The following is a 12499-nucleotide window of genomic DNA, read 5'->3' on the forward strand; positions in this document are numbered from 1 at the left end:
TCTTTTGGCTTCATTATTGTACTGTTCTCAGCTCAGGGATGCTGCTGGAAATGTGAATTTCCCTTCGGGGATGAATAAAGTATCTATCTATCTATCTAGACAGACAGACTGGGCCTCAGGCGGTATGTGTGGGCACCAAGTTCTGATAAAACATCACCCTGAGCACGGGATCCCTACAAGGTTGTGTGGTCAGTCCACTGCTCTTCACTTGCTGACACATGACTGCACACAACATACAGCTACAACTTATTGTGAAGTTTGCGGCTGATACAACTCAAGCGCGGCTCATCCCCAAGGGCGATGAGACCCACTACAGGAAAGAGGTCAAGCTCCTGACCATGGGGCTTAAAGCCAATAACCTCTTACTAAATGTCAGCAAAACCAAGAAAGTTCTTGTCAATTTCCAGGGAAGCCTAACATGTCGCCCCCGCTGACCATTGAAGGCGCAGCTGTAGAAAGATTGAGCAGCACAAAATTCCTGGGTGAGCACATCAGTGAATAACTCCTGGACCACCAACAACACATCACAAAAATCACAACAGTGCCTCTACTTCCTGCGCCTGCTTAAGCGAGCAAGGGCTCTACCACCCATGCTGACCACATAATACAGAGAAACCATCAAAAGCATCCTTTCCAACTGTTACTGGGCGGGGCAGCAGCTGCACAGACTACAACAGGAAGGCCCGACGATGCATTTTAAGAGCCGCCAAAAGGATAAATGGAGTATCACGTCCTTCCCTGCAAGTTATCAACCCAACCAGAATTGGCTTTTATACTCCCGCATGTCTAAATCAAGATTAAATGTCTTTTGTAAAGTTGTTCTGGATTGGAAAAAAAATCCCACATTTGTCTTTCAACGCTCTGTTTGGACCCAAGTTAGTGTGTTGTTTCTATTCATCCATTATCTGCACCGCTTATCATTAGTAGGGTTGCGGGGTGCTGGAGCCCATCACAGCTGTCTTCGGGCAGTGGGCAGGGGACACCCTGAACTGTTTGCCAGCCAGTGACAGGGCACACGGAGACGGACAATTCGCTCGCTCATTCACACCTAGGGACAATTTAGACCGGCCACTTAACCTATTATGCATGTTTTTGGAATGTGGGAGAAAACCGTAGTGCCCGGAGGAAACCCACGCAGGCACGGGGAGAACATGCAAACTCCACACGGGGAGGCTGTGGTAGCTGGACTTGAACTCTGAACCCTGCGTGTTAACCACCCAGCTGCCGTGCCGCCCTGCGTTGATTCTATGTCATTAAATTTGCTTGTAATCGGGGTTGGGTAGGGTTACTTTAACTTGATTACTTTCAATTACTTTTGGATTACTCCAATACCAAATATGCTAGTAAAAGACAAATGAAATGAAATGATATGATCTGCATTTATATAGCGCTTTTCAAGTCAATGACTTCCCAAAGCGCGTTACATTGTGCTTCACATTTCCCAATAGCGGCCGTGATCTGTGCAGCCATGTAAGGCGCTAACCTGCTTATTGGGGGTATTGGGGGTTCAGTGTCTTACCCAAGGACACTTCGACATGTAACACGGACAAGCCGGGATTCGAACTGGGATCCCTTAATCCTAAGACGATCGCTCTACCTCCTGAGCTACTGCCGCCAAAAGAAACTAAATATGAATAAAATTATGACTCACAACATGTGGTAAGCTTTCTCTCCTGGCTTTGATCTCTTTGATCTCCGGCAAAACTAACATAAAATGCGAAAGAAACAAAATGAAAATAAATCCAAACAGCTTGCCAACATCATTTTTGCTGTTCCGTGTATTCCGTTACTCCCCAAGCCTGCACAAAATTTAGTAATTTTATTCATATTTAGTTTCTTTTGTCTTTTATTAGCATATTTGGTATTGGAGTAATCCAAAAGTAATTGAAAGTAATCAAGTTAAAGTAACCATACCCAACCCTGTTTGTAATACAGGTGATGTATTTGAGTAAAACCCAAAGTTGATGCAATACATTTTCATATCACAGTGTATATATGTATATCTAATGTCCTAATAGCGTTGATTTGTAAAGGGGTGTTTACCTAAAAGTTTCTGCCCTAAGTGAGTAAAAGTGCAATTCAGGTTTCAGCCATAAATAGTCCATAAAACTGAAATAACATATATGAATGAAAGATACTGTAATAATGTTTTATGCAAGGCAAGGTGGAGTCACAGAGAATCACTGTCAAGTCTATTGTGGAGTTGACCATTTTGCTTATTTTAGCCTGATCTAACCCCCAACTCATCCTGCCTACGTGACATCCTCCTCAATGAATTGCACTTAATTGTTTTTAAGAACAGCACACGGTTCTGAAAAGTATTGTAAGGTATTGGTATCCATTGGCATGGTTGCAAACCAAGCCTTTAGACAGTAGCATTGCGTTTGATAGGGGACAGGAACCTTTACTGGGGACCCGTTCCTTCAGTGCGGTTTATTCGGTAACGCGCTTCCGGCCAAAGCAGAACGGTAAATGCACTGCGACAATGGCCTACACAACCTCGTTTCAGTGAACCATACTCCATAAACCACTGTTATGCGTGTTAGATAGCCACCTTTGTCTCCTTAAAACACCCACCGATTTTTGAATCTATTTAAAAGAAAAAAAAAGATAATATTGACTCGGGCCTTGTAATTCAGTCCACAGCTGCTTTATTTAAAGCTACTCTAAGAAACGCATTAAATTTCTTAAAAAAAATAAAAAAAAAATAAAAAAAAAAATAGTAATTAGACAAACAAACTCTGTGGAGATAACATTACGTCCTTTGTTTTTGTGACCTATTGAAGACTCAAAACAAGTGGTTCTGAAATTATGTACTGTCTATGGCCGGCTGTGATTTTTGGACTGTGGACTTTAATAAAGGACATTTCGCAATGATCGCAGCAAGGCTTTAGGGCTAGGACCTTAGCTTGGCCTTTTGGCTGAGAGTAAGTGTCCCGGCTCCTAGGCTTTGTAGCGTATTATGAACTGACCGATAACGGATAATGGATAATGAATAACGAAGATAGAACAATAACCCTTAAAAACCCCAAACCCCAAAAAACAGTTGCTTTGTCGGTCTTAATGTGTTTAAGTAATATACGTTTTTGACATCTGCAACCTCAGTGGAACTGTTTAAATCTAGGCTTAAAGCACACTTCTATTCTACAGAATATGAATAACCCATATTTTATGTTGACAAAAGCTGCATATTATTTGTTACTGCAACATCCATTGCAGCCTGGTCATCATTGGAAGGGGGATGACCTAATGTGCGGTCCCTTCTAGAGGTTTCTTCGTTTTCCTTATGTTGAGGTTTTTGAGTTTTTCCTTGCCTTCATGCAGGTTTGAGATCAGGGGATAGTGTAATAATTGTGTGGTTTGCAATAATATGTAGTCTGTGCATCCCTTTGAGACTCCTTGTGATTGAGGGCATTACAAATGAACAGGACTTGACTTGAAAAATACAGTTAAAAATGACCCTCATATTCTTGATTATTTTTCAAGTGCCTCTCACAGAAAAGTATTTTGACACCCAGACCCTTCAATTGGTTGGAACATTTTTGCTGATGGTTATTATTTTTTTTCTTTTCTTGCTCGTTATCAGAATTGGACGTCGTTTGCCAAAAGAAAAGTGTGTGAAATTAAGAATTAGATTTGCTTTTCCTGCTGCCGACTGCCTCTCTTTTGTCACATGTGTTATCTGAAGGAAATTCAGTACCTTTGCCATCTTCATTCCATGGATTATTTATTAATTCCATTGATTGTAAAGTAAGAAGATAGTATCGTGGCAGTACGTTTTATGGGGGACAGGTATGTACCTTTGCAAGGGAACCGTTCCTTTGTTCAGCATTATGGTTTTGAGGCACTTCTGCCCAAAGCAAAACTGCAAAAGGACTACAAAAATGGCTCATGCAGCCTTGTGTCAAAAAACGATATTTACGTTTCACAGAAATCCAGTGCTTGAGGCATGGACTACATTATCACCTTTTATGTTGTGTGGAAACTAGTGTTGTTCGGGACCCGTAATAATTAAAAATGTTATTCTGGTTAGGTCAGAACCTTTTGTGGTTAAGATGTTTTAGGTCGGAACTTCTTTGAGACGCATATCCGGTTTAACCCCTATCTTCTCGGCACTCGCACAGCAAAACCTGGTCGTCAATTTGTCCTTGAGTAACCAGTTATATTTTTTTATTTTATTTCCTCTTTATTATTTTATTGTTTTAACGCCACTAAAGGTTTGTTGAGTCGATCTTTGTGGTCGCTTTTTGGTTTTGGTCGCTGGTTTGTCAAATTCGGTCATTTCTATTGTGTTCGAGCGGTAATATTTTATATTCGACATATAAACTTGTAAATATTTATTAAATGCATATTTTTTTTCGTTTGAAAGCAAATTTGTTCTTATATTGTCAAATGTTGTGACATAAAACTACGTACACTTGTTGTTTATATATTCAGTCCTAAAATAAACCAAAAAGAGATTCCATCAAAAGTAGAGATACAGCATTCCCTCGATTTTTGGGTTAAGTTGTTCTATAACCACCTAAGTGAATTTCTGGGAAGTAGGAACCATAAAACGTACAAAATAACAGCATGAAACGTAACACGATTAACTCATTTAGTGCTAATCATTTTCGATGAGTTCAACGCCTGACATTTTAGACGTTTCCCTAGAACCACAAAACATGGTTTACGATTAGATGTCCGCAACCCCGAAAAAAAAAATCATTCACCAGGTAAAACAATTAATTTGTATCAGAGATCAGTAAGAGTCAAATCATGTTTATTTGTGACGCCCTTTATCACAAGGAGTCTCAGATGGCTGCACAGAACACAGATTATTGCAAACCACAGACTATTATTACACCATCCCCTGATCCAAAACCTACACGAGGGCAAGGAAAAACTCAACATGAGGAAAATAAGGAAACGTTGACAAGGGACCGCACATGAGGTAATCCCCCTTTCAATATGACCAGGCTGCAATGGATGTTGCAATAACAAATAATACAGATATTCTCAACATAAAATATAGGTTATTCATATGCTATAGAATAGAAGTGTGTTTTAATCTTGGATTTAAACATTTCCACTGAGGTTGCAGATCGAACCTCAGGGGTAAGAGCATTCCACAGCACTGGGGCCCGAATGGAGAACGCTCTCGAATCTGCGGATCTCTTCTTGGCTCTTGGGATCACTAGTAGACCAGCATTTTCAGAGCGAAGTCTCCGGACCGGAACATGGGGCGATATTAAATCTGAAACATATGAGGGAGCAAGTCTATGCATGATTTTGTATATGACCAACAGAACCTTAAAATCACATCTTAAGCTAACAGGGAGCCAACGCAGGTTAGCTAAAATCGGGGTAATGTGAGCAAACCTTCTTATCTTAGTTAAAAGCCTCTGCAGGATTTTATACCAGCTGAAGGCTCCTGATTTGGGACTTTATAAGACCAGAAAGTAGTGCATTGCAGTAATCAAGACGGGAGGTAACAAACGCGTGAATTATTAGCATAGGCCGAATTTTAGCAATTTTGCGAAGATGGATAAAAGCTGTTCTAGTGATATTCTTAACTTGTGTTTGAAAGGACAGATTGGGGTCAAATACTGAGTCACTCTGGGTGATGTAGCAATGGAAACTGATATTATACTTGCGATGAATATAACCTAATGGAAGAATGTAAATGCTGAAAAGAAGGGGGGCGAGTACTGAACCCTGCAGAACACCACAGGTAACACTAAAGGGCTCAGATGTCATTTCACCATATTTAACACAGTGCGTCCTATCTGAGGGGTAGGATCTGAACCATAAGAGGACTGTTCCTGAGAGACCAATCCATTTTTCCAATCGTTCTAGTGTATCATTTGTGGGAAAATATTTTGTGCATCTGTTATCGCATATTGATGTCAACAGGCGCCAGCCGAGCACATTTTCGAAAAACTTGCTGTTCTGACCACCAAAAAGTCACCTGCACTGCTGCAACGTTGCAGCCGGGTCATCCTGGAAGGGGGATTACCTAATGTGCGGTCCCTTCTCAAGGTTTCTTCATTTACCTCATGTTGAGATTTTAGATCAGGGGATGGTGTAGTCTGCAGTTGGCAATCGTCTGTGGTCTGTGCAGCCCGTTGAGACTCCTTGTCGTAAAGGGCCATACAAATAGACTTGACTTGCAACAATAATCCATTATCCCCATTCCCCAATTGCTGCGAACAAGGACAGTCAGAAGGCACCTTTGTCGATAGGCGTGCTGTTCTTGGACGCCCAAAAATACATGGTTGTGGCCTCTATCTTTTATCCCCGGTGGACTATTACCAAGAGCAGGAGCCAGCAGGGCACTCTTTTTCGGTTAGGCCCCTGAAGTTTGCAATTGTGACCGGCCTAAAACGAACTGCACAGTTTTGGCCGTGATGCATATCCCCCAGTCGACTATATCTGAGTGCAGGGGCCAGCAGATGGCATGTGAAAAATAAGTGGGTGCGTACTTTGCAAATTTGTGAATTTCACGGCGGTTCTGATACACTATGATAAACCAGGATCTACAGTACAAAAATACACAAAAACTGCACATGATGTAAAAATGCATCCTTGGCACTCCGTGTGTTACTTCGTACGCGCAGTTTTCCTCATCCGGGATAGTTTTTATGCCACAAAGCACCGTTGGACTTGTAGTGCAGATATGAATGATACACGTAAAAAAATTTTACTCCATGTTTTAGTTGTATTGGTTGATCTTTACTGGACATATCCGTTTTATTTCCTGCCACCATGGCAAAAATGCTAGATGTGTATCAATCCATACATTGTGGATTCCATTGTTGTATTAATCGATATGTAGTATATACTCTGTGTGTGTATATACATTTGACTTTGCAGAAAAACAAGGTTTATCTTTAAACCTGAGCAAAATGTGGTCGGGGACAACTGGCGAGTTTGAAGAAAATCTACAGAGAGCTCCAGAGGAGATGGAGACAAAATGTGAAGTCATGTTGAACAGAGCAGGTTGGTCACTGTTCTTCCTGTATGCATGAAAATCTAATCTATTACTTTGAAGTATAAAAGTGTGAGCTACATGAATTGTGCAGATCCGAGGAGAACATTTTTAGAAGGGTGACTTGAGATTTGACAGAGAGTGAACTAGGTGTTTGAGACCGTGAGTTTGAATTACTGTTATTTCACGACCGTAGGGCGCACCGTGTTAAAAGGTTTAGTATCCGTAGCACGTTCTATTTCTGTATTTAACATACACGGACACACCTGATTATTAGGCACGGGTGCCCTCTGCTTTGGCTGCCTTTCAACAACACAGACAAGCATATAAGTGTGTGTATTTCAAAATGCTGTGGGAGCAAAACTGAGTTTGGTTTATGTTTATTTAAGTATTGATTACAAAGTAAAACATACAGATCAAACAACATTTTAAAAAGAGCACCGTAACAATATGAACAACGGGGTCTGAAAAGTCTTCCTTTACTGTTGTGCTTTGCTCGATGATTCACTGCTTGATTCATTCTTCCAACTCTGACCACCTCGCCTTGTTTCCGGGAAAGCTCAGCTGTGTTTGATTTACTTGTCGAACTTCATTTTTCAGCTTACTCCACTTGTGAACAAACGATTCATTCATCTTCAAATCCTCCGCGGCTGCTCAGTTTTTTTGTTCTTTCACGCAGAGTAGAAATCAACACACCATGGCACACAAAAACACAGAAAGCATTCAATGGAGGGAAAGTGAGGTTTTGGATTTAATTCATATTTGGGTCCAAATATGTTCAGTGCCTGGTAGCACAATAACTTCCAAATTGCTAGATAAGCTGCGGTGTTATCATCCATGAGTACTTCCGCAAACAATGGATGCATTGCGTTTTCACGTCATGTGTTCTCTTCTGTGCATGCGGACCAGTTGTGGGGTTCACACATGAGATGAAATAGCATACAAGTCACATTTAGTTCAAAATGTAAACAATCTTACAAAAACATCGGTGGTCACCCAAAAATCTGAACTGAGCATTCATCTCTGCAGTGTGAACCTACCCTTATATGCACGCCCACACCTCACCCTTTAGTGGTGACCCCCCACACCTCACCCTTTAGCAGTAACGCCCACATTTCACCCTTAAGCAGCCTCGTGGTGTCCTAAGCCTTTGTCCTGCACTATACATCACACACAGGGCGCACTGCACGAAAATCGGAGACTTATGTGCGCTTTATTGTCGCAAAAATACAGTAAAATTGGTGTACTTCCTGTGTGTGGGACTAGTACTTTGTTAAAACGTTTAACTGTTGCGCTCGAAGCACAGATCCCCACCCATAGAAGACACCACAATGCATGAATCCAATCAAATCTCTACGTTTCTAGACGATCAGGATGGAGAAAGGTCAACTGCAGTTCATACTTCATGATACAGTATAATCAATGCGGCGGATGCCACATTGAGATTTTTGCTATATACTGCATTTACGCTTACAATACATGTCCCCGAAGACATTCTTTTTTTTTCACCCCATATTTCTCTCACCTGCTACAGTATTCTTTTACCTCGTTTGTTCTATTGCATCATTGCAAACAAAGTTTTCAATTTTTCAAAACTGTCTTTTTTTTCATCCCACAGAGGTTGCCGAAAAATATCTTCTTCCTTGGCGGCCGGAGTCGGAGTTGCTTATCGTTAAAAAGGAGGAGGAGGACTGGCAGCCTATTGATGTGAAAGAGGAGAAACATTTCACAGAGTCGCCCGTGACTGGGGGTCCTTTTAGCACCGAAGATCAAGGTCGGTTTAATGTTTGGCCTGAACCTAAGCCTAGTTCTTTTATCTTAAATGCTTGCTATACCAGGAATAAAAATCAAGAGACTGCAAATTCTCATTTAACTATTTATTGGATGTCGTAACGGTGGAATATAAAGCTGTGGAGCCTTATTCATCATGATGGATGCATTATCTAACGCATTCTTATACCTGGTAATTGCAAAATGAAGCCCCATAAACTAGTGAAGCCCTGCAGGGAAATACTTTACACACACACACACACACACACACGTAAGGGCTTCAAGATGATTCATTTCCTCGACTACGCCATCATGTGGATGGAAATATTTTTATCATGCTTGGTGCATGCGATAAAGTGCTGGGTTGTGAATTATGCTATGAATACTAAAAATATATGCATTTGAAGAGTGTTTTAATATGAATTGTTCTTTGTTACTTTTTCTATGTGCTTAAATGAAAATGGGAAATAAGGAGGAAAGATAAAGTGTTCATTGTTTTTTATTTAAAAACAATATTTTTTCCAGTTTTTGGACTCTGGCCGTTTGTTCTCTTTGCAGAGAATTTTACCTTTTAAAAAAAACAAAGATTTGAACTAGTAAGTTTGTGTAGAATTGGAAGAGTATATTTCTGTGATTCCCCCAGGGAAGGGGAATCCATAGCCTTTATTGCTGCTTTTATTCTGAATTCCACTCAAACCTAGCAAATCAGTCCCTGAATCAGTCGTGTGGTAAACCCGCTTTGCGGGGCTTCAAACATCACCGTCAACACAAACATCGACTCGCCGTCAATGATCCACTCATTAAGATTACTCGGCACACGCTTCAGGGATTTGACCCAAGGTGCGTATGACAACTTAAACTGTCTTAAATTGTCATCCACCCATGTGGGGGATCACTCATCAATTTGCCAACGTGTGACCAAATTGACTAATTCAGACTGGATTATGTGTGCAAGAGTGCTAATAGATAGGAAGGTTCTAAGCAAACACAAGTTAGAGCAAACTGTTAATTATTTTTTGCAGCACTTGGGGTCAATAGGTTGTACACAATAGGGCTTTGAAGGAAATTGGAAAGAAAAATGACATCAACTTTAAAAAAAGTATTTACTCCACTCCTAGATCCGCTTTGAAATGTAAATGTTAAGTTTTCCCTAACCACATTCCTTTTATTTTCTATAAATTCCACTTCTGCTACTCTTTATTTTCCTATTTGTTTTATTCAGTCATCTTAAAGACACTGTTTGATTTTACGAAACCAAATGTGTGCTTTGTGCCCCGCAGACGTCAAAAAGGATCTTCCTCCTGGATGGCAGCAGCCAGAGTTGCCCGCCCTTAAAAAAGAGGAGGAGTGGCAGCTCGTTGAGGTGAAAGAGGAAAAACATTTCACAGAGTTGTCCGTGACTTTGCACAGTGGAGACGAAGAAGATGACAAATGGAAAGAGCCCGTTACCACTGATGACGAAGACACTACACGCTCTGCTCACGCGGATGGCGACCATCAGTCGGAAGGTGATGCCGTGAGTCACGCTAACGACAAAAGCTGGATGTGCTCTCAGTGTGGCAAAACGTTTGCAACAAAGTATTCCCTGAAATTGCATGTGATGATCCACACGGGTGAGAAGCCTTTTGCCTGCTTAATTTGTGATAAAAAATTTGCTCAACATGGGACCTTAAAAAAACACACAAGAACACACACCGGTGAAAAACCTTTTGACTGCAGCATTTGTGGTCAAGAGTTTTCTCAAAGGGAGACTTTAAACAGACACACAAGAATCCACACTGGGGAGAAACCTTTTTCCTGCTTGGTTTGTGGTAAAACATTTTCTGAAAATGGGACCTTGAAAATACACAGAAGAACTCACACTGGTGAAAGACCTTTTGCCTGCTCCTCTTGTGATCGAACATTTACTGACCGTGGGACCTTAAAAATACATACAAGAACTCACACTGGTGAGAAACCTTTTGCTTGCTCTGTTTGTGGTCAAACGTTTGCTGAGAGTGGGACTTTAAAACGACACATAAGAACACACACTGGTGAGAAACCTTACTCCTGCAAAATATGTGCTAAAACATTTGCCCATAATGTATCCTTAAGAATACACACACAAGCGCACACGGATGAGAAACCCTTTGCCTGCTCAACTTGTGGTAAAAGGTTCAGCTGGAAGGACCACATGGAACGACACTCAAGAACACACACTGGTGAGAAACCTTTTACCTGTTCAATTTGTGGTAAGCAATTTATGGCTAATGGAGATTTAAAAAGACACGCAAAAACACGCTGTGGTGAAAAACGTTTTTCCTGCTCCGTTTGTGGTCAGAAGTTTGCAAAGCGTGGGACCTTAAAAATACACAATAAAACTCACAAAGGTGAGTAGCCGTGCTTGCTCATTTTTTGGTAAAACCATGTATTTGGAGTGATCTGTTGAAATCGCATACGATAACCCAGTTTTTTAAGCTTTAAGCATCTACATAACTATCTCGGGCTTTCATTTATATCTACATTTCTTTGCTAATACCAAAATCCACTTGGAACTAGTTTAACAGTGCCTTGCTCCTGGCATAATCTTCCTGGCACTAAGAAACTTGCGATTTGCATGCATGCCAAAAACGTCATACTGCTTCACTTGCTTAAGTCTTAGCACTCATGCTAATGTGTTGATGTGTTGTTTTTAAAATGTTGAAATGTCATTGTTTTCATAATATTTACTCATATATTTACTAATCCCTTATTTTTGCATCTTCATCCTACCACAGTACAGGCAAGCTGCTGGCCACGTGTCGCATAACCTAACACACTATAACTCTGTTACTAATATCACTAGGAATCCATTGGTTTTGGCCTTTCCCTGTTGTAGAGTGAGACACTGGTTAGCTTTTCTTATTTCTTTCACTGCTTAGGTTATGATGCATGCAAAATGGGCTCGTCAAAGATTTGCAAGAATACTGCTTTTTGGGAAACCACAAATTAGGAGTAGATCATATTGAGTGTTATCATTTTATTGTATTTAAATGTTTTAAATAAAGTGCTTGGAGATGTGGCGAATTGGTGAGAAACTGTAAGTGCGTGATGCCACTCTCTCCTGCTCCCGCATGAGTAAATCAAGCTTGAATGTCTTTTGTAATGTATTTCTGAATTGGAAAAAAATCCCACCTTTCCCTTCCAACGCTTTGACACATGATAGTGCTTTGATTCTTTGTCACTCTATTAGTTTGTTTTGCACTCACATAAAACCTACAGTTTCTGTTTCAGTGTATAATCAAGTATTTTATTGTATAATTATTTTGAAATAAAATAAAGGTTTCTTTTGACGGATTTTACCCATCAGTTTCATTTTGGAACCTAACCCCTGCTATAAACAAGGGATTACTGTATTTTAAAATCCATTAGAAGAGGGGACACTATTATTAAGGGGGGTAGAGAAAAAGAGAGAAGGAAAGAGTAAGAGAGCAAAAGAGAGGCAAAAATGAGAAAGCGGGGCGAAAAAAGAAATAGAAACAGAAAAAATAGAGAAATAAAAAGAGAGAAAATGTGCGATCCCGTCTTAAGGTTTCTTCATTTTCCTTATATTGAAGTTTTTTAGTTTTTTCTTGCCCTCATGTAGGTTTTAGTTCAGGGGATGGTGTCATTATCGTTTGTAGTTTGCAATAATCTGGTCTGTGAAGCCCCTTTGAGAGTCCTTGTGATTAAGGGCCAAACAAATAAACATGACTTGACTTAAAGTCATTGCAATAAATTGTTATGTCCTACAGTATGTTT

At 40.4% G+C, this 12499-nt stretch overlaps 1 protein-coding gene across 2 annotated transcripts; it reads left to right on the forward strand.

The window, feature by feature from the left end:
• Positions 1–4087: 4087 nt before the first annotated feature.
• Positions 4088–12055, forward strand: LOC148363197 (uncharacterized). 2 transcript variants are annotated; one of them, XM_088340817.1, is made up of 4 exons: positions 4088–4217; positions 6856–6981; positions 8589–8744; positions 10021–12055. In XM_088340817.1, exons 2-4 carry the CDS (start codon positions 6888–6890, stop codon positions 11115–11117), a joined length of 1347 nt encoding a protein of 448 aa, XP_088196943.1. In that variant the 5' UTR covers positions 4088–4217; positions 6856–6887; the 3' UTR covers positions 11118–12055. The 2 variants fall into 2 exon arrangements, with proteins under 2 accessions (XP_088196943.1, XP_088196944.1); XM_088340818.1 differs by lacking the exon at positions 4088–4217 and having other exon boundaries at positions 4917–6981.
• Positions 12056–12499: the final 444 nt, after the last annotated feature.

The sequence above is a fragment of the Urocampus carinirostris genome, chromosome 7 (assembly GCF_059441175.1).
Source record: "Urocampus carinirostris isolate Australia breed hairy pipefish chromosome 7, RoL_Ucar_1.0, whole genome shotgun sequence".
NCBI classification, from domain to species: Eukaryota; Metazoa; Chordata; class Actinopteri; order Syngnathiformes; family Syngnathidae; genus Urocampus; species Urocampus carinirostris.